This window comes from Phyllostomus hastatus, unplaced genomic scaffold, assembly GCF_019186645.2.
Source record: "Phyllostomus hastatus isolate PE091 unplaced genomic scaffold, TTU_PhHast_1.1 phas_scaffold_21, whole genome shotgun sequence".
In the NCBI taxonomy this organism is placed as follows: Eukaryota; Metazoa; Chordata; class Mammalia; order Chiroptera; family Phyllostomidae; genus Phyllostomus; species Phyllostomus hastatus.
The window spans coordinates 22,398,543-22,421,953 of record NW_025334017.1 but is presented as its reverse complement, the minus strand read 5'-3'; the positions used below and the strand labels follow the sequence as shown (position 1 = coordinate 22,421,953).

Below are 23,411 nucleotides of genomic sequence, written 5' to 3'. Positions count from 1 at the left end.
AAGATGTTCTTGTAACATATGAGGTCTGTCCAGAAAAAGTCCAGCCGTTATTAATACAACAGGAACAGTTTGCAAGATGTTGATGTAACCTGAAAACCAAGGAGAGTGGACTGGAATGGGCATGCATGAACAATGATGAATTCACTGTTGAGTGGGCATGTGTACTGTGTGGCCGTCACACTCCAAATGACTGAGCGAGTAGAGCAGCGAACCTACATCAGATTTTGCCTTAAGCTTGAACATTCCTTTGTGGAAGCTATTCAGATGATTCAGAAGGCCGCAGCTATGGGCGACTGGTGATTGGCAGCTTCTTCACAACACTCCCCCTCATGCATCACTTCACATTTTTTTATAGCAGCCACAGGAAACTAATACATACTCAAAAGTTTTTAGTAAGCCAGAGATTTATGTTTATATCTTTTGTATCCTGCATTGTAACTATCAGAGACTAGTTTCTCCTTCCTTTAGAATTCTAATCCTTTCTTAGAAATATCAGAAGTGTCTTAATACCCTCAAGTTTCAACAGGCCTAAGAAAAAAGGTTATATCCTATAAGATTATTATTTTTTGTCATGTCATTCCTTTACTACTTCCAATTTGTCCCTTTTTTGTTCTTGACTTCTTAAGGTACAGCTTATGTTTGGAGGGGTGGCGGTTGAGGGTCTGTCCCCAACTACTGATGGGGATAGAACAACAAGTTTGGTCTGCTGAAGGTATAATTCCTAAAAGGTACCCCTTCCACCTTTTCTATTTCCTTTACTGTATCTCCTCTTCTTCCCATTATATTAATGTTGGAATGCCATGGGGCTCAGTCCTTACCCTTCTATATTCACTCTGGTGATTTCAGTTTGTGATTTTATACACCATCTGTATAAAAACCCCTCCCAGATTGGTATCTCTGGGCCAGACATTTTTCCTGAGCTGTAGACTTGTCAAACAGGTATTTGGATACACATTGCCACCTAAGATATATAAGGCATCTCAAAACTTAAATATCTGAATATGACTCCTGCTCTTAGCTTCTCCCCAAGCTTGCTCGTTTCAAAGCTTCATTTCAGTGACCAGCAGTTTTAGCCTTCTGGTTAATAGAGCAAAGTCTTCTTGGAAGCTGTCAGGAAATTCTATCAGTTCTACCTTCAAAACATGCATCAAAACATTTTTATCATCTCCACTGATAAGCCATCATCATCTCTATCCTAGATTATTATAGTAGCCTTGAAACTGTTTTCCATGCTACTGTCCTTGCCCCTTTCTTTCCATTCAATTCTTAACACCAGAATTACCCTTTTAAATTACTCAGATTCTAAACAACTCTGTTTGGAAGCCCCCAGAGTCTCCCTGGCTGGGGTGGCTCAGTGGATTGAGTGCTGGCCTACGAACCAAAGGCTTGCCCATTCAATTCCCAGTCTAGGGCACATGCCCTCGTTGCGGGCTGGGTTCCCAGTAGGGGGCGCACAAGAGGCAACCACACATCAATGTTTCTCTCCTCCTCTTTCTCCCTTCCCCTCTCTAAAAATAAATAAATGAAATCTTTTAAGAAAAAGCCCCCAAAGTTTTCCCATTTCACTTAAAATAAAAGCGAAAGTCCTTACAGTGGTCTCTAAAGCCCCACACGATCGGGCCCCTTTATATCCTGACTTAATATTCTTTGCTTTGATCATTTCTCTTTGGCCACTTCTGACGTCTGGGTTATTCTTGAACGTTTCAGGCACAGCCCTGCTGTAGGACCTTGGCAGTGGCTGTTCCCTATGTCTTGGATGCTCTTTCCCCAGATTTCCACATAGCTAACTCCCTTACCTCCTTTAAGTACTTTGCTTAAATGCTATCTTTTTAGTAAGCTCTGGTCACCCTTTCAAATATTGTAATCAGTACGAGACTTACACACACTTCTCATCTCCTTTATTCTGCTTAACTTTTTTCCAAATTCTAGCAAAGAGTCACCATAAAATACTTAGATGAAGTATTCAGAAAATTGTGAACTTCTATTTAAAAGTATGAAACAATTTTTAGTAATCTGTTTATAAATAATGACCTAGAAGGATTTGTGGAGGTAAGAGAGGAGTTGGACCTTGAAAGAAGAGCAGGACTTTAGATAAGCAAAGAAGATGAAAAAGAATACTCCACGCAAAGGCTTACGAAAAGCCAGGGAGGTGAAACTATATTTTGTTGATATATTTAATAAATAGATCAGTTGGTTAGAGTGTGGTTTTTATGTAGGAGAATGGTGAGGAATTAAGGTTGGATTGTGGAAAGCTTTGAATGCCATGCAAAGTTTGAAATTTATTTACCAGTGGGAAGCAAACAGAAGATTTGTAAGTAGATCTTAAAAAAAGGACAGTTATGATCGTTCAGAAACCAAGTGATCCACAACACAAAATATACAGATGCTGTATTATAGAATTGTACACCTGAAACTTACACAATGTTATTAACCAGTGTTGTCCCAATAAATTTTTTTTTAAACCAGGTGATTAATGCAGGTCTGGTCTGGGAAGTAAGATAGTAGAAAGAAGACTGAGACTTTAGCTTTGCCACATTAGTTACGTGGATAAATCAAATAATCTCTAGACCACTGCTGTTCAATATAGAACTTTTGATGACGATGGAAAGGTTCTCGACTTGCACTCCAGTATGGTAGCCAGTAGCCACATATGGCTATTGAGCATTTGAAATGTGACTAGTAAACGGAGGAACTGAAATTTAAAATTTTTAAAATTTTATAAACTGAAGTAGACTCCTCTGGCTAGTGGCGATACATTAGAATGAGGAGCCATAGACTACAGTTTTCTCACTTTGTAAAAGGTTAGATTAGAACACTAGTGTCACTAGAAAGATAGGTTCCACAGCCAAATAAAGTTGGCACAGTGTTCTGAGAAGAGCCAGTGGGTATTCACAGGTGCATCTGCACCTGTGCATGACTAGTATTTGTGAAATACTTCCAGGTTTGTAGCCTTTTCATTCTTTGTATCTCCATTACTTATTTAAGACACCCATTCTCTCTTGATTACTGATTTTTCAAATTGATCTTTAGGTTGACATTTCCCAGGAGTCTATAGTTAAAATATCTAATGCATCTAATTTTATAGTATATTGTAGAATTATAGTTGACTCTCTTGTTTCTTCTGACCTCCCAGTGAGAAAACCATAACAATAATAAACCTTTATGATTGTTTACTTGTATGATTCTTATGTAGATCCTTCTCTTTTCTTTAGAAAATACTCCCTTTTATTCCCTTACCAAATTAATAAATATTTCATTTTGTGTTTCAGTTTTGATCTTATTTTGGGGGGACGTGTTTAGAGAGCGACTACATGAATGCTGTGTATCTAAGGGAAAGTAGACACATACTGCTTATTGTGCCTCCTATTTTCCAAGATGTTGTTCCTTCTGAGAATTACTTTATAATTTCAAGAAAACTTTAAAAATAGCTTCTAGAACTTCTACCAAAGAGCTCTTCCAGCTTGTGCTCTACTTCCTTATGTACATACATCATAAAATTAGGCACACACACAATGATTTACCTACCAGAAGTCTCCTCTTCCCTTACCCTTCATGTTCTTTAGGAGAAAGAGGCAAATGAACTTACAAAATAAGAGAAGCAGGATGCTGGCATTATCAATAATTTTTATTTTAAAAAACTTCCTAAAAAAGTGGTTAGGGCAAAATTAGCCCCAACACTTAAAAATACTCGTAATTATCCAAATAGTAGGATTATTCAGATTAATAGTGAAACTTGTAAAATTTAGTTTGCAAAGATTATACTCACTCCACTGGATTTACTAAGGCAAAATACACACACACACACACACACACACAAGCACTTGAGAGAATTTAGAGATTTATTTTTATTTTTATTATTTTTTAAGATTTTATTTATTTTTAGAGAGAGGGGGAGGGAGAGAGGAAGCGAGGGAGAGAAACATCAATGTATGGTTGCCTCTTGGGCACCCACAACTGGGGACCTGACCCACAACCCAGGCATGTACCTTGACTGGGAACTGAACCAGCGACCTTTTATTCCCACAGGCCAGCACTCAATCCACTGAGCCACACCAGCCAGGGCTAGAGATATTTTTAAAAGAAACAAAAAATGTTTATCTTAGAAAATCTTAGTTATCCACTTTTAATCCTACAGTATGCTGTGGATTAAAACTTTCTATATTTATATATTAGAATCAGTCTTTTAGAACTAAATAGCTTAGACATTATCTGGCCTAGTCACTTCAGCTGTCAAATAAGGACACTGAAATTCAAAAAAGTAGACAGACTTGGCTAAGATTTCAGGCTGGTTAGTATATCTCTTCTGTCGATCTGTAGCAATGAGTATTTTAACCAGTTCAAAAAATTTTACAGCTTGATATTTTCTTAAATTTATTTTAAAATTAATTTTATCATGTCTCTGGACACTCCATCATACCTGACATTTTGCACTCTGCTTTTTCTGCTATTTTCCTATTGCTGTATTGTTTGCCTGCTGAATAAAGAGGGCCTGGAATGAACTGGCCAAAACTTTTTTAGTCTTTTTTTAATTGAAAAAATGTAATGAATAATGCCTTTTCTTTCTGTAGCAGCTTGCTTTTTGTAATAGATTGAGTAATGAGTTTTATTAAAACCACAAAGTACCATTTTGTTCTATTTCCCAGTCACAAATAGGCTTAAATAGGTGAATGTGGCAAGTGTGTATTTGTGAAGCTGTTTAAGAACTTTTTCTTTGGGAAGGTTGTGTAGCTTATAGAAAAAGTTTATTCTGAAATATTAGTCTCTGCTTTTGGGAGATCATAGAAACTATCTTAGGGCTCAAGGTAGTATATTTGAGACTTGGTAGGCACTCACTTTTGAGAAAACTTGCTGGAAATTGGTATTTGCCTATTACTAATGATCAATTGAATTACCTTCTCTTTCTCCATGTATAAGTAGTTGAAGTTATTTATCCCATTTTTAATATTAAAAAGACTACTCAGGGTGATTTGTAGGTGTATGCGCATAAGGCTGAAAACACTAGTTGTATTTTTTATATGTGAGAAATTCATGTGCTATAATGGTGCATTTCAAACTTCTCAGTGGCTGACTATTCTGATTACATTAGAAAGGCCATTTCAGACCCAACTGTTTGTTTTATTTTTTTTCTAACCTTAAGTGTGATAATCCTTCCAACAGTTTCATCCAGTAAATGGTTTAGTCACATTTGTGCTATACCTTATGCCAAATTCTTTATAGATGCTATTTTATCTGTATGGACTATGGGCATTATTATTATTCCTAGTTTACAGTTGAAACTGTCTTAGTAATTTAATGCAGTATCACACAGCTAGCTAATAAGTGTCAGAGGCTGAACTTGAAGCCAAACTTTGTGACTCCAAATTCCATACTTTATTCTCTGAATAAAATATATACTATCATTACTCATATTTGTCTAGTATTTAAAACATTTCCCCCCCCAAGCTACTCTAAATTATTACCTCATTTTATTTCCCCCTGCTAGGTGGGTAAGATAATTGTGTCTGAAACAGACAACTCCCAAATCTCATGGTGGAACACAATAAAAGTCCGTTTCCCACTTCACACAAAGAAATGTGTGAATGACTCAGGTGTCCAGATTCCTTGCATCTTGTGACTCAGCTGTCCCCTAAGTCCTGCTTGGAATTAACCACTAGAATTACTGCATTCAGCCAGCCAATCGGAGAAGAGAGAGAACTTGAAAGATATTTAAAGTGATGATTTAGGGACTAGTTTTGGAAAGGCCATACATCATTGTACTCACATTGCATTGGTCATGACTGGACACATGGCTATATCTAGCTGCAAGGGGAATGGAAAATGTAGTTCTATATGCTCAAGAAGAAAATGAAACAGGTGAGTATTTAACAACATCTCTGCCACAATTGTGTTTTCTCTGTGTTGTAGATGATACAGAGAGGTTGTTACTGAACTAAAGCCAAAAAATCAGTTGGTAATCTGTAGAACCCAGATTTTCATATCTCTGCATGTAATATGTTCATGTTTCTGAGGATACATTCAAGTAATTGACATTTAGATTTCTACCACCATTGCTGACTCTGATTGGGCATCAAATATTTAACTCCTTGTGACATTATATTTCAAGTACAGATACTGATTTAGGAAGAATGAGAAACTTAAAAACAGTTTTCAGTGATAATTGCCATTTTAAGAAAGATGATAGAACACTATAGTATCTTTGTATACATATTTATAATCAACTGTGCTTTGAAAATACAGTATTGATTAGCCTTTCTGTATGATGTTGCTTTTTTAACATGTGATGCATTACTCTAGGCCATCTAAATACTTCATGTTTATTTTTGCATTATGAATCTGAGACATTTGTTTAATGAAAGTTTTTTTAACCTTCTCAAAAGCTTAACTCTTCTGGAAAGAGCTGTAACTTCAAATGTTAATATAATGGAAGTATAATCTAACTGAACTAATAATTAGTCCAGATATGAATATTGTACTAAGTTAAATTAGAACAGAAAAGATTCATAGAAACTGATGTGAACTTCTACTGACAGATTAAAATCCAACATCTCAGCACTAGCAGTTAACCTTTTGTTATACTTTAGACTCCTTGGAGAATGTTGATAGCTACAGATTCTATCCTTGGAATATATATATATTCACAATTTAGTTAGAGTTTTGGAAATTTCATGGATTTCTCTTAAGCTTAAGCTTACCCACGCAGTAGCTTTTTTTTTTTTTAAAATCCTCACCTGAGGATATGTTTATTGATTCAGTGGTTTTTTTAGGGGGAGGGGGAGGGGGAGAGAGACAGAGACAGAGAGAGAAAAACATCAGTGTGAGAGAAAAGCATCATTGGGTTGCCTCCTGTATGTACCCTGACCTGGAGTCAGTCCTGCAACCTTTTGGTGTATGGATAACACTCCACCCAACTGAGCCACTGGGCCAGGGGCGTTGTTACTTTTAAGCATTGTTATTCTCCAAAAATTTATTATTGTGCCTGTTATATTTTTACTTTAACAGACCGTATAAAGAGATGTGTAATAAGTCAGTGTTTTATAAGAGAGCCTGTCTCCTTAATATTATTTGGGCTGCAAAATTATGTCCAGAGCCTGCATTGCTGCTCTAGCTGAATTTGGCAGCTGTACTGGGATTTATTAGAGGAAAATATGTCATTTTCAAATTTGAGATTGGCAAGATAAATGACATAACTTAAAAATAATTTTAAACATTTAAAAAACCTTTTTGAGCAATAGCAAACTTCACTATAATGAATTTAGTGGTTTATCTCTGTTTACAAAAAGTCACATATGAAAATTCAAACAATTTAGTGCCTCTAACTTCTCATATAGAGATGGTTCAGGTTTACAAAAGCTTTATTTACTTTGTGCCAAAATTAACTGTGTGCTGATACAGCATTTCTAGTACATCACTTCTAGCTATGGTCTGATAAAAGGATGGCTTCTGTAATTCTGTTTTTTGGTAGTCAGCTACTACATTAAGTTGTACCTAGCCATATTTAAACTTGATAGGTGGTTCTTTGCAACTCACTATATAGAAGATGCTATGGAAAGATAGATACTTCTTTTCTCACTGCCCTAGGAAACATATCAGTATGAGAGAGTAGAGTCAAATGTTGGGATTTCCCTCCCTGTTATTTATTTTTTTTACCAATATTGTTTTCTGAAGTTATGCCCAATGAGCTAAATGAATGTTCTTTATAGTAGATCATTTGGTCAGGTAACTAGTCATTCCTTTTGGTACAAAAGGTTAAATTGTTTGCTATTTACTGTGTTAGAAAGCCATTGCCATTATAAAAAATAGAGTGCTGTGAAAGTATATATAGTCTTTTACAATAGCTTTAAAATGGATTTTCATACTTGTTTAGATTATGGGACTACTGTATATGCCAAATATAAAGCCAAGGATTTTTTTAATTTCAAAATTATGGTGGGGGGAGAATCGCATTATTACAATTTTGGTCCTTACAAAGTCATATTATTGTTTGGGGAAGACATAGTCTTGAAATGTCCTTGTTCAATGCCTAGTTTTGATGCACTAGAATGAAAGTTCCAGGGGCCTAGTTTATTCTGTTAACTATTGTATATATACCACCTAGAAGAGTATCTGGCACATGATAGGCATTGAACTTATTTTTTGAAAGACTAAATAAATAAATATTTAAACAGGTTATTTGTAGTAAAAGAAAAAAGTTTAACAAATTTAGTTATTCCTAGAGGCTATTATAATTGCAAGTATTATATAATGCAAGAAAACCTTTTAAAGATAATTTTTTAAGAATAGTACAGTAATTTCTATTGTAGAGATAACAAATACATACTTAAGCTGAAGCTAAAATTTCCTGTTATATACACACTCAAGAATATTGTATCTCAGAGTCTAGGTAAAGCTATTCTTAGAAAAACTGGCAACTATTTTAAAAAAAGTTATACAGCTTTCCTCTTGAGGAAAAAGTCCATTCAGCACAGGGCAGCTGGAAATCAAGCAAAAAACCACAGTCTTATTGGCTTGAGATGTCAGGAGTTGGAGTTTGGGACTGCCAGGATGTCTGGAAATTGAATGAATAAATACCAGAAAGGAGGGAGTTATGTCCCTAAAATTTATGGATAAACTCCCCTCAAATAACTAGATAGCACTATGCATAGGAGATTCCAAGAAGCTCAATGGAAAACAGTAGCTGTCAGGCTGAAAAAGCTGACTAGAGATTTCAACCATTTCCCTATGCAGGGGAGAATGGTGTTTGACATTTGTGCTCATCACAGACCCAGTCTAAAAACCATAAAACCAAGCCTCCACAAGGTCAACTTGATCAGCTAGTGATTTAACAGCCAGGTATAATAAATGTCTTCACTCTTCAGGAGAGGATAAGAGGCTTTTAACATATTTACAGTATCCAGTTTTTAACAGGCAATTGCTGGACATGTGAAGAATCAGGAAAATGTGACTTAATGGCAAGACAATGCTGAAAGTACAATGTCTGAAATGAAAATTATACTGAATGTGTTTAACAGCAGATTGGAGATGGTAGAGGAAAAAGTTGGTGAACTTGGAAAAAAACCTTTGTTATGGGTGACCCGTATAATTTTATGCTCACCCAAGGATATGTTTTTACTGATTTGAGAGGAAGAGGGAGAGAGAGAGAAACATCAATCATTTGCCTCCTGTATGCACCCAAAGGATCGAACTTACGACCTTTTGGTGCACAGGATAATGCTCCAACCAACTGAGTCATCCAGCCAAGGCTGGGTGACTCCTATAAACTTACTTTTATATACTGGTTGAATGATTAGGGTTAGTTCTTAATACTCAGTCTCTGATTTTCTATCTGCAAAGTCAGAATAATGAAAAAATATATATTGCTAGAACTTGGAAATTATAAATCATTAAGTTGAGGGGAAATCTCGATGGGGTGGTGGGATGAGATATTGATATATCTTCTGTCTCTGCTGTGTGTAATCTTGTTAGTCTTGCTTCGGGTGATTTTCAGGATGGCTTCCTTTTTAAGGCGAATTTTGTGTTAGCCTATTATTTGTCTTAATGTCTTAAAGAGTCCCTCTAAATTTGGTAAAAGTTGACTCAGCTATTTTCAGTGGCTGTAGTAACAGAGACAGAAATTTATGTATATGTATTTATAATTATTGGTTTTATAATACATGTTTCTTCTCCAGACATGTCACATTGAGGATAAAGATCATGTGTATCTTGTTTATGGTGATAACCTCAGGGTTTAGCAAATGCGGGCTAGATTTCAACTCTGAAATTAGCCCAAAGTCTCCTTGATTGAGGCATTCACAGTACTTTTCAGTCACATGCTTATAGACACCTTCATGTATTATTTTTACAGAAGGTTATTATTAAGTTACATGGATTTCTTTTTATAAGTCTCTCTTATCATCTCTCAACCATAGGTTGTTAAGTGGTACCTTACATAACCCTGTAGGCTGACAGTGACTATAAACTGAGTTGTTTTTAATGGAACTTTTATTTTTAGTACCTAAAGTAATGAAAAACAGGGAGCTTTGGTTTGGAGGCAAAGCCTATAGAATTTTGTTTTAAGTGAGAATATATAGCAAACTATCTTTAGTATTACTGGTTCTTAACCAGAGTTTGCAACTAAATTACTGAAGAACATTTCCAAAGTACACAAGCTATATAGACCCCATCCTCATTTTGGTTAGGTAGTTTTAGGGCAGAATATTTTTTTTGTTGTTTGTGAGGTTCAGTTAGGGTTGTTTTTTTAAACTATCAGTAATAGATGCTCATGATTCCATCTTAAACTGTGCAGAAGGCAGAAAGTGAGTACTAAAGATTGTTCTCCCTCAGGTAACCATTGTTAATGTTCTTTTAACATTTTTCTAGAAATTGTGTGCATATGTAAGCCTGTGTGGGTGTGTTTTTTCCACAAATGGTTCATACTATTTTGCGATTATTATTGTTCACTCAGAACTGCATAGTGAGATCTTTTCATATCATTACACACAAATCGTGGTTGGTTCATTTATTTTTACCTATTGGACACAAGTTATTTCCAGGTTTTGTGAGGGTCTCCTTTTGTTTTGGTTTTGTCTTGTTTTGTTTGTTTGCTTCTGCCAACTAGGCCTCAGTGAATTTCCTTGCACAATATGTCTTTGCACACCTGTGTCCTTATATTTTCTGGAGGATAAATTTTACATGTAGGATTGCTGGTTAGAGAACATTTCTGTTTTGAAGTTTAATAGATAATGTCTAATTGGCTTCCCCAAAATTGTGCTGATTTGCACCTCTCCCAATAATGTGTGAAATGCTTCTTTCAGTACACACTGACCAACCCTTAACAACCTTCGTCAATCTAGTGAATGTGCACAAAGATGGTATCTAATGTTTGAATGTTCATTTCTCTGGCAGTGATTATTGTTGAACACTGTTTCCTACCTTATAATTTTTGTAATTCTTTTCCTCCAAACTCTCTTTGTATTTTTGCTCATTCTGCTATTAGGTTGTATGTCTTTTACTTATTGTGTAAAAATTATTTGTAGCCCTGGCTCGTGTGGCTCAGTGAATTGAATGCCAGCCCAAAGGGCCACTGGTTCGATTCCTAGTTAGGGCACAAGCCTGGGTTGCAGGCCATGTGCCCCCTCTCTTTACTCCCCTGTAAGGCGTGTGCAAGAGGCAACCACACATTAATGTTTGTCTCCCTCTCTTTCTCCCTTCCTTTCCCTCTCTCTAAAAATAAATAAAATCTTTTTAAAAATAAAAATAAAATAAATTATTTGTGTAGTGAGGAAGTTTGTTCGTTGTTGTTCATGTTTCCCTAATATATCATGTCTTTCCTAATATGTCTTTCTACTTTATTTTTTAAGATATATTTATTTGTTTTTTTGTTTGTTTGTTTGTTTTTAGGCAGAGGGAGAAAGTGAGGAAGGGAACCATCAATATGTGGTTGCCTTGTGCACACACCCCTGCCCACTCTGGGGACCTAGCCTGCAACCCAGGCATGTGCCCTGCCTGGGAATCGAACCTGCGACCATTTGTTTTGCAGGTCATCACTCAGTCCACTGAGCCACACCAGCCGGGACATGCCTTTCTACTTTATAGTATTTTTTACCATACACAAATACTAAATTTTTAGTATTCAAATTTGTTTTCTTTTGAGGCGCATTTGTGTATGTGCACATTTTAGAAAGATTTCCTAAGTAGGATAACCATATGTTCCAATTTGCTCCTGTTATCCTGGTTTAAATATTAAAAGCACAAGGTTTTAATTTGGATAATAGATTTTATGGCTGTCACATTTCTAAAAGTACGTATTACAAAAAATACTTCAGGTGATACTGATTAAGTGCCACTGGTTTTATATTTTAAATAATAAACTCTTAGGACAAGGTCCCCGTGATAAATTCCCCCACAATTCTGTTCTATGTAGAACAGAATCTATCTCAGGGACCTTGTCCTATATAGATATAGAGAGAGATATATAGATATATATAAAACCCTGGAGTACAGAAAGCATTTTGAGATGCAAGAGGAAATAAAGACATATATAAAGAAGAAAATATAGGAATTTTCCTCACAATCAAGGAAGAATACTGCAAATAATGGGAAAGCATGAACTGATGGGCATGAATAAAGATTGCCTGAGTGAAATTTTTTTCTAGATTTTGGGAAATCAATATGACTTTCTCAAGAATATGTGTGGATATTAGAAGCTGTTTTTGGGTTGTTGTTTTTTACCTTTAACTGTAGTATAACAATCATCCAGAAGAGTGTGTTAATCATGAGTTTATAGGTCTATGTTTTATCACAAAGTGATCATACCTTTGTAACCACTACACAGGTCAAAGTACCCTTTGTGCTTCCCTGCAAAAGGTAACTACAGCCTTGACTTGTAGCATCATAGAATAGTTCTGCTTGTTTTTGAACTTTATGTAAATGGAATTATATCAACACATTCTTTTGTGTGAGATTCATTCTTGTTTTGTGTGTAGCAGTACTTTGTTCATTTTCATTGCTTCTACTCTACCAAGTTGTGAATATATTCTATTGATGGGAATTTGGGTTGTGTTCAGTATTTTGGCTTCTTATCACTAATGCTGCTATGAATATTGTTAGGTATATCTTAGATGCACATGTGCATTTATTTCTTGTGTTCTCATTTATAGAAAGAAGTATAAATGGGTAATAGAGTATGTATATGTTCTAACTTGGTAGATATTGTTAAACAGTTTTCCAAAGTAGTTGTGCCATTTTATACTCTCACCAGCAGTCCACATCTTTGCTAATATTTGGAAATGTCAGCCTGAATTTTAGCCATCCTTTGCTGGGTGTGTAGTGTTTTCTCAGTATAGCTTTAATGTGTATTTCCCTGACGACAAATGATGTTGAGTACTTTTCCACATCCTTTTGTGAAATGCCTATTAAGTCCCTTGCCCATTTTTCTATAGGATTGTCTGCTTTGTCTTATTGATTTATAACTGTTCTTTCCATATTCTGGATACTGGTTCTTATTAGTTATATGTGGCAAATGACATCTCTCCTTTAAGCCTGATTCTTGGTTTTATTGTAGTCAAATTACCAGTCTTTTTTTTATGGTAAGTACTTTTGTATGTTCTGTTTAGGAAATCTTTCTATTAGAATATTCTCTTGTATTGAATCCTAGAAGTTTTATGAGGTTACTGATCACATTTAGAACTATAAATCATCTGGAATTGAATTTTATGTATGGGTGAGTTATAGGTCAAGTTCCTTTTCTCAGATGGTAATCAGTAAAGCAGTATTACGTTGTATTTGTCTAATTTTTGAAAAAGCTATTTTTAGTGTTCAGCAATGTCACCTTTGAAATAAATACAGTGTCCATATATGTGTGGGATTTTTTATCAAGACTATGTTCTGTTCCATTGGTTTCTGTGCCTGTCCTTGTGATATACCACACTGTCTTCTTAATTACTGTAATTTTATAATAAGTTGTTATATCTGGCAGTGTAAGGGTACTCCCCTGCACACATACATTATTCTTCAAGATTATGTAAATTGTACTTAGTTCTCTGTTCATGTACATTTTATTATCAATTAATAAAAAACTACTAAAGGCAGTGGGGAATTGTTGCGATCTGGGTGATATGCTAAAAATTTTGTAGAAGATTTTAACTGTGGTAAATTCAGCTCAAATCTAGAGTCTTTTAAGATTAAAGAATGTCCTTGTTATTTTAGCACTGGTTTTATAGTCTCTTGTTAAATACTCAATAAATTGGCCTTACTTAAAAAAAATCGAATAATTAAGAATGTTTGAAATTTCCCAGTGAATTTGTGAGTTTACTTTAAAAACATGCAGACCAAGAATATACAATTAAATGATCTTTTTTTTTCCCCCAGAACATCCATGATAACGGTCTTCTGTAAATCAAACTCTCTCAAGAATTCTCTGAAGGAACCAACGTCATGACTTAATCTGAATGCAAGAACAAGAAATAAGTTTTATCTTTAAATATAATGAAGGTCTGTGTGTAAACACAGACCCTGACTCACTTCTAATGAGCATTTTAGACATGAGTTTACATCAGCAAATGGGTTCAGATCGAGATCTTCAGTCTTCTGCTTCATCTGTGAGCTTGCCTTCAGTCAAAAAGGCACCTAAAAAAAGAAGAATTTCAATAGGCTCTCTGTTTCGGAGGAAAAAGGATAACAAACGTAAATCAAGGGAGCTAAATGGCGGGGTGGATGGAATTGCGAGTATTGAAAGTATACATTCTGAAATGTGTACTGATAAGAACTCCATTTTTTCTACAAATACCTCCTCTGACAATGGATTATCTTCCATCAGCAAACAAGTTGGAGACTTTATAGAGTGCCCTTTGTGCCTTTTGCGGCATTCTAAAGACAGGTTTCCTGAGATAATGACTTGTCATCATAGATCTTGTGTGGATTGTTTACGACAATATCTAAGGATAGAAATTTCTGAAAGTAGAGTTAATATCAGTTGCCCAGAATGTACTGAACGGTTTAATCCTCATGATATTCGCTTGATATTAAGTGATGATGTGTTGATGGAAAAATATGAAGAATTTATGCTTAGACGGTGGCTTGTTGCAGATCCTGATTGCAGGTGGTGTCCAGCTCCAGACTGTGGGTAAGAGTTTCTTAGATTTTTCTTCAGTTAATTTTTTTCTCTGTGGATAAATAAGAATTATGACAACTTTTATGCAAAAGAAAAATCTTAGCATGTCAGGTAATCCATTCAATAGACAAATATATATTGAGTGCATATGGTGTGTCAGGCAGAGTTTGGTGTTAAAGGCAGGAAACTTATCTTACTCATTTTTATATTGTCTCTGCATTACATATTCACCTAAGCACTTTTTTATCAGAGGAAAAGGCTAAGACGGTAGAGTGCAGGTCTAGTTCTGGGCAAAAGTGATTTTCCCTAGCCATTTGGAGAATTTTTATTTTGGCATAATAGATGTAAATATCAGGGGTTTTGTTTGTTTTGGGGAGGATCATTTTTGTTTGTTTTGGGGTTATTAAATTGAAATAACCCTTTTGAAAGGTACCTTAATATGCATCACAGTATGATGTGTTATGTTGGGGTGCATAAGTATTTGCTAGTCTCAAGATCTGGAGGTTATATATTTCATTTGCCTCAAGTTTTCAAATTACAAATACCATTTTACCAACATTTAAATAAAATAATTTTGTTTATATATTCAATTATTATGTTAACAGCAGCCCCTACTGATAGAGCATTTACTATGCATAGTTGTTAGCACAATGAAGAACTCTTCATAATGTTCCTCAAGAATAATGAAGCATAAACACTGCATGTGATTTAGCATACCATTAATAAACCAGAGATTATCTTTAAGTAAGAGTTTGGGAAAACCCAGAATTTCCAAGATCATCTGTGTATAATCTGAGAGACAAGGCTGGAATGTGAATTTGTCAAATGACAATTTCAGGGCTCATTGTCTGAATCAAATTCACTATAAAAAGCGTATTGGGTAGCAGATTTTCAGATTGTAGCTGTAATTTTAAATGAGAAAAGTGATCATGTTTTCAGCCTGTGCAAATCCCAACCAGTTTTCCCAGGTATCACTAGTACTTAACTATCCACAAGGAATTTCTGTGTAATGTAAAGCATTAAAAGTGTTACCTAATTATGTAATATTTTATAAATTTGTTAGTTCTGTGAAGGACTCAGAGATACTGTTCAATATCAAATTTGAGTTATGCTGTCCTTATAACTGCAGGGAGCTTGTACTATAACATAAATAACAAAATAATTGTTAACGATACTATCTAAACTGAGCCAAGGTCGGCTGCGCTTTGAGGTGTATAGCAGAAGCAAATTGTGGGACCCATGAAGAAGTAAACTCTCAAAAAAAAAAAGATGTGAAGAAAATAGGCATAATGATAATACCTTGAACAAATCACTGGAGCACCAGGCAGTGTTGTGTCAGAGGAACAGCTTAGATGCAACGGTATCACACTCCATTCCGTGGAACTCAGGACGTTTTCACTGGTGCAGTGTGCACATTCATTAGAGTAGATTACAAATTGGAGGGCAAATTTTAGGTTTAAAAAAAGCTATTTGCAAATTGTAGGAAATACTCTTACAAAGTGAGAATTCAAATAGTGAGAAACATGCCTACATAATTGTTCTTTATCTAGTTTTTTAATGATCTTTTATGGAACCCCAGGGTAAGAGGTGCTTGACAAGTTTCTTTAAGCATTTAATAGCTTCTTTTAAAAAGTCTGAAAATGATGGGACAAATTAAAAGGAGACTTAAGCCTCAGTACCTGTGTCCAGAAGAGATGGAGACAATAAATCCAGGGGCACAGCCTCTCTGGTCAGTAAATAGGTGTGTTCTCTGGTGCTGGGTCGATCGATCATGTCATCGTAGCAGATAATATTAACACTGCCAACCTAGTAGAAAACAGTAGGTAGGGCTGACACAGATTCTAGTTTATATAAGAACTTGACATTTAGGGGAAGCATGCTAAACCAACTGGGAAAGGATTGATTATTCACCATATAAAATTGTGAAATTAGTTATATGAAGGGAAAAATTAGATTGTTGCCACACATAACACATTGGAACAAAATCAAAATGGATTACAGAGGTAAGTTACATAAATAAAAGGAAAAAAGTAACTGAAAGAAAATATAGATGAATATAGCTCACCTACTAACACATTTACTAAAATTTAACACACATTTACCCTATAACTTAGAAGATCCACTCCCAGTTAAATATCTTCGAGAAACTCTTTTCTTGTGTACCAGAAGACACCTCGTTTGGAGCCATGTTTAAGAATGATCACAATAGCAAACAAACAAGCAAAAAACATGCTCATTGACAGTGAAATGGATAGATACATTTAGTTTCATGGTTACCTCTTGAGAAGAGAAGGATGTGACAGGACATCAAGGAATTTCCCCAGCCACTGATAAACAAGGTGACCATAGGTTCTGACTTAGGCAGTATAGTTTGAGTTCATGCTTATTGTGCTGGTGTCATTTTCAGTAGCATTACTTTTCTTTCTCAAGTGTTCCAGTTTAGGTTGTGAATTATGATTGCCCTATTGATACTGTTCTGAACTTGTGAGGCAGATGCAGGGATATTGGTTTTATTATTCTTTATGAATCCTTTTGTATATATGACATTTCTCAGTAAATTTTTTTAAAAGATTTTATTTTATTTTTTGAGGGGAAGGGAGGGAGAAAAAGAGGGAGAGAAACATCAAATGGTTGCCTCTCATAAGCCTCCACCTGGGGACCTGGCCCACAACTCAGGCATGTGCCCTGACCAGGAATTTAACTGGTGACCTTTTGATTTGCAAGCCAACGCTCAATCCACTGAGCCACACCAGTCAGGGCATCAGTAAATTTTTATATTATTCATAAACTCCTAGTTTGGGATATTTTTACACATTTTTTCTCATGGAGACTTCATTGTTAAAAAGTAAAAAGCTTAGTATTCGAAATATTTTGGAGAGGATAACTAAAATGTTAACTAAAGCCCTGGCCAGTGTAGCTCAGTTGGTTGGAGAGTCATGCCATGAACCAGAAGGTTGTGGGGTTTGATTCCCAGTCAGGGCACGTGCCTGGGTTCCAGGTTCATTCCCAGTCAAGGCGACCTATTGGTGTTTCTCTCCGTCTGTCTCTGCCTCCCTTTCTCTCTCTCTCAAATGAATAAGCATGTCCTTGGGTGAGGATAAAAAATTGTTAACTCAAGTATAATAATATAATATAATATAATATAAACACCTACTTTAATGATTCTGTTATTATGAAAACAACCATTTGGTAGTTATGTAAGTTTAACAAAGAATTGACCTTGATTAATTTGACTATAAATTTTTAAAATTTTTATCTATTTACTTTAGAGACACGGAGGAAGGGAGAGGAGGAGAGGGAGGGAGAAACATCGATTTTGTTGTCTATGTATTTATGCATTCATTGGTTGATTCTTGTATGTGCCCTGACCAAGGATCAAACCTCCAACCCTGGCATATTGGGGCAATGCTCTAACCAACTGAGCTACCCAGCCAGGGCTGGCTATAATTTACTTTTTGGTTCTGGTGGTTGTCAGTAGTCTTACCCACAAAGAACAAAGAAAGCATTCAGGGATTACTTTTATTTATGTATTTTCATTTATATTTGATTTATGCTGGCTCTTTGGATTGTAAGAGCATATTATTTATACTTGATTATGTTAAGGTTTTATCATTGTTTTATGTAGGAAAAGTCACTCAGCAACATAAAGTTTATATGTATACTTTGAAAATACAGAGTACCTCATAAGCCCTCATTAAAATTTAGTTTTACTTAGCATGAGCATGTACAGACCTGATTTTGAAACTTCATCTTACCATATTCTTATAAGGCTTGAAATAGATCTTTAATGTTATTACTAGCATAATTCCTAGCATATTGTAAGGTTCTCATAGCTTTTATTTATCATCCCTCATCTTCATTTCTGAAGTTTTGTTTTTATTATTTTTTAATCAAATAGTGATTCAAATATTTAACATACCTATGAGCCAGATACTGGAGATTTAATAATGAACAAAAGATGAAAATCTCTTCCCTCTTATAACTTAAAATCTTTGGTTACACAGCGGGACATTTTTAATTTAAAATCCACTTATTTAAATCTGGCATAAGGAATACTGGTATATATCTATTTGGAAGTTTTTCATAGTAATGCTTAGCATGTATGTAGTATTTATTTAACCCCTTTCATTGTATAATACAGAGAAAAACTTTTTTTTTTCAGAAATGCTAAATATGAAATTATGAATTTTTCCTTTTATATTTTTCAGTGTGATCATTTTCTTTATCTCACATCAATTTTACTTAAACATGTAGTTTTATACACTTTGAGAAATATTGCTCTTAGCTCAGAGTTGAAAGCCTGACCTGGTTTCTATTTGAGATCTCTCAGGGTTTCTGATCAAACACTCTTTCCACTCTTCTAAGGGCTGGGGCACATTAACCTTGTTTAAAGAACACCATTTCTCTAAAAATCCCCTCTTGACAGGGGACTAGGAGGCCAAACCTGTGTGCTGTGTTTAACCAGGGTAAAGTTAGCTAGACTGCTTCTAGAGCATGCAGCTTCACAGAGGTTCAGAGAAAAATCTGGCCATTGCTGAGAAGAATTGGGATGAGAAACTAGTGTACAGGGAAAGCATAGAACCTGTCTTGGATAAAAATGTCTAATTATTGGTAAGTGAATGAATGAATGAATGAGCAAAACAACAGCAACAACAAAAATATCTGATTATCTTCTGCCCAGGAGGCCTAGTTTGTACATTGTCTAGGTGGATAGCAAATAGTTGGCATTTTAGTTTCTGTCTTCACATGTTTTAACTGACCAAGATTGCCCTTCTACCTGCACACATTTCCCCTGTTATCATGTGAGTGCTTCTGACTTTGCTGGGGAACTTTCAAAAGACATCGAATATAATTAATAATTTAATGTCTGTGAACTCCTCAAGGGCAAAAAAAAGGTGTTTTTCTTTGTAACCACAGGTAAACCCCATACTCAATATAGACTTGTTGAATGAACCAATCTGACTCTATGCCACTAACATAAATCATGTGTTCTAGGAACAGTTAATAAACCATTTTAAAGCAATGTGATCAACTGTAATCAGGTTTATGTAGTTTCAAGGTGATTTGCTGACATTTAATGACTCTAAATAATAACCTGTTCTGGTGGAGTATGCAGTTCATAATGGATTTTTAAAAATGGGACCATAGGTAGAAGGACTAAAAAAATACTATTTTTAGAATTATATGGTTTTAGCCATAACTTTACTATCATTTGACATGTTGGAAATGGTTTTGTAAGATGACCTTTTAGAAGTTTTGTACAAAGAACAAATCCAACTTTTGATTTTCTCTGGATCGGAAACAAGTACATGAGTAGAAAACAACAGGTTTTGTCTATTGGGAGCCATAATGATTAAATTGTGTTTCGGGAAATTATAATTTATTACTAGTAATACATTTCATGTGTTAGCATAGATATTCATAAAAGTATTCTAAGAGTTAATAGCTTGAGCTGAGAGTTTGCGCTAATTTTTTCTTAATTGAAAACAAAATTAATCTAGGTGTATTTTAATACCAAGTAATTCAGTATCTACTACTGCTACACCAAACATTATTAACTGATACTAAGATATTTTGGTGCAGTTTTAGGCAATCAATAAAAATAACATTCTTCCCTTCACACCCTTGCTATATACAGAATCAAGTTGCTATATACAACACAGATAACATGTCAGCTTTCTCATTTATTATTGGACTAAAAAATGTGGCTTTAGATAATACAGTCAAAAAAGCTTGCTAACACTCTACCCCTAAATTAGACAGATTTCTCCAAATAGTCTGGGCAGTTGTCTCGACAATGGTAGGCCTTCCCTGCAGCATGTAGTGGAAAGCAGAATAGAATGCATCTTTTGTAGGGAAACAGATCCTGAAAGGGAATCGGGAGGTGAACCTCACGTTTTCTAGGCTTTCCCAAATATATTAATCAAGTCACTTGTTTTCCCCTGAAATAATAGCAGCTTCTTATAAGTGGAAACATGAGCTGCTTAATTTTTATATAAAATCTGACTTGGTTGGTGTGGCTCAGTGGATTCAGTGCCAGCTTGCAACCCCAAAGGTCACCGGTTCAATTCCCAGTCAGGACACATGCCTAGTGTGCGAGCCAGGTCCCCAGTCAGATGTGCAAGAGGCAACTGATCAGTGTATCTCTTACGCATCATTGTTTCTCTTCCTCTCTTTCTCCCTTCCCTTCTCTCTAAAAATAAATAAAATCTTAAAAAAATTTTTTGGTATTTCTGATTATATATTTTTTGTTCTTTAAAGTTTGTGTTAAAACTTCGTGTTTTTGAAAAGTTATCTTGAACACCTGGATAATCTTCTTTTGTCCTTATTTCTCTCTTTTTTAGAGATTTTATTTATTTACTTTTAGAGAGAATGAGGAGAATGAGGGAGAGAAACATCAATGTGTGGTTGCCTATTGTATGCCCCCTACTGGGGATATGGCCCACAACCCAGGTATGTGCCCTGATTGGGAATTGAACTGGCGACCCTTTGGTTTGCAAGCCTGCACTCAATTCACTGAGCCACACCAGCCAAAGCTATTTCTCATTTTTTTAATTAAAAATTTTATTGGGATTGTTATCTTTCTTAAGATTGCATTTCATGTTAGGCATAGTTTGTTGCTTCATAAGGAATTTGCTCTTGGCAGGATATACCACTCTAACTGGTATCCCTACCTACTTCCCCAATGTTGTCAATAGTGTAAGTTGTGGAACCCAACTACTGTGAAGTTCCCTGGAAATAGACACCATGATCAAACGCAGAAAATAATGCATACTATACTGAACATTGGTGTGTTAAAAATTACCAAATACTATAGCAAAAAGAAAGGCATTTCAGTTTTCTTACTATGGATCACCTATTAATCCAATGAAAAAATATTTCTGGAAAGATGGCCCTATTTTGGTCCATTTCTGTCTTTCTCACTTTCTTCCTACCCCTCCATTCTTGCTAAGTAGGTAGATGTAAGCATTTCAAGTAGCTAGAGATCTTCAGCTGTAACATAGAGACAGAAAGTAAGACTTGAGTTAAATAATGGATCATAGAAGGAAATGGAGCTATCTTCTAAACCAAGATTTGGGTACTATTTAAGCCAGAAATGTTTAGTTAATTAGTACTATTCAGTTACCTCTGTGATCCTCCGCTTTGCCTGTTCTTTTCCCAATTATGGTTGATGCACCATAGCAGAGAGACTTTTGAAATTTTTCTTTACCGCAAGTATTTTGTATTATATTTACTCTGTTACAATTTGAAAGCTGTTAACCAATGGAAAATAAATTTGGCTCACCACACAGTGAAACTCATGTTCAAGAGGCCTAACATTCTGTTTTCAATATATGTGAATGCTAGCTAGGTACATTTAATTTCTTGGTACCTTTTATAATGTGCCTAACCAGTTATTTTTGGGATTGAATGAAATGAACACAGAACACTTACATAGTAAACACCCAATAATTTTTAGCAAAAGAAAAGCTATTAGATAAATTATCCTTTTACAGTCATCAGATGTAGAAATGATAGTAACTCATGATCACAAGGTCATAAATCAAGTACAAGTTCAGAGGTACTAGAAATGTCCCTGAAGCAGTCATTTGTTTATTTGGCCTTCTCATGATCAGGGCCAAAGCTGAAGCTCATTTTGGTTGGATACTGAGGCTTAGTAAACTTTTGTGAATCCCTGTTTTATGTTTGGGAAAACTTAGTTGTAGGAAGATTATGTCGGTTACATAAAACAAGGCAAGTAATAAATGGTGGAACTTGAATTTGGACTGAGTAGCCTAAACTTTTCGTCTATCTTAATAAATTGTAACTGACTTACAAAAAAAAAGAAAAAGTTGGGTCTCAGCATTGTTCCCTGCACACACACAGATTTCCCTGTTCTGTCCTCCTTTTCCCTCCTTCCTTCAAGAAAAGGTAGGATAGAAAAGGGGTTTAAAGAGAATGCCCTTTTCCCTGAGATTACTATTTTAAAGACTGCATTAGATTATAACTTGGTAGAAAATAAAATATATAGTCTTAGAAATTTTTTTCTTTTTATTGAGACTGCACTGAATAAACCCTTGGCATCTTAAAGCTCAGGGAAATGAAACACTATACTAAATTATCCAATGTTGATTCAAATTGCCCTTAATTCAGCTGTGTTTGAACGTATTTATGATTGACAGTAATAACTGTAGAAACAGTCTATCAGAAATAAAGTGAAATTTAAGATGTAAAATTTAAGTTTAAAGGGTAAGATAATAAAAGGGCAGCAGGTCTAGAAATGGAGAAACCATCTGACTTGGCATAATTTTATAGGTTACATAATTTTAATAAATTTAATAAAAAATCTCAGTTATAATTATTTAAATTTTTTATTTATTGATTTCAGAGAGAGAGAGAGAAACATCAATTGGTTGTCCCACTTTATGCATTCATTAGTTGATTCCTTTTTTTTTTTTAAGATTTTATTTATTTTTAGAGAGAAAAAGGGAGGGAGAAAAGGAGAGAAACATTGATGTGTGGTTGCCTCTTGCACACCCCCTACTGGAGGCCAGTCCCATAACAGAGACATGTTCCCTGATTGGGAATCGAACCAGCAACCCTGTGGCTTATAGGCAGGCACTCAAGGCACTGAGCCACACGAGCCAGGGCTGTTAGTTGATTCTTATATGGACCCTGATCAGGGATCTAACCTGCAACTAGAGCATATCAGCACAACTCTCTAACCAACTGAGCTACCCAGCCAGGGCACAGTTATTTACATTTTATTGCTAATAACAAGAAGAACCCTGAAAACTCCCCTAAATTTCCAGGTAGCATGAAATGGTTGATTCTTACAAAAGCT

The 23,411-nt window shown here is 35.3% G+C and overlaps 1 protein-coding gene across 1 annotated transcript in view; it reads left to right on the top strand.

Annotated features, from left to right (window-relative positions):
* RNF19A (ring finger protein 19A, RBR E3 ubiquitin protein ligase) overlaps window positions 1-23,411 on the top strand; it is a 45,637-nt gene that overhangs the window by 4,922 nt on the left and 17,304 nt on the right. Inside the window, exon 2 of the mRNA XM_045861279.1 lies at window positions 13,846-14,599. Coding sequence (XP_045717235.1) covers window positions 13,926-14,599 — 674 coding nt within the window. The 5' untranslated portion in view covers window positions 13,846-13,925. The remainder of the gene's footprint in view (window positions 1-13,845; window positions 14,600-23,411) is intronic.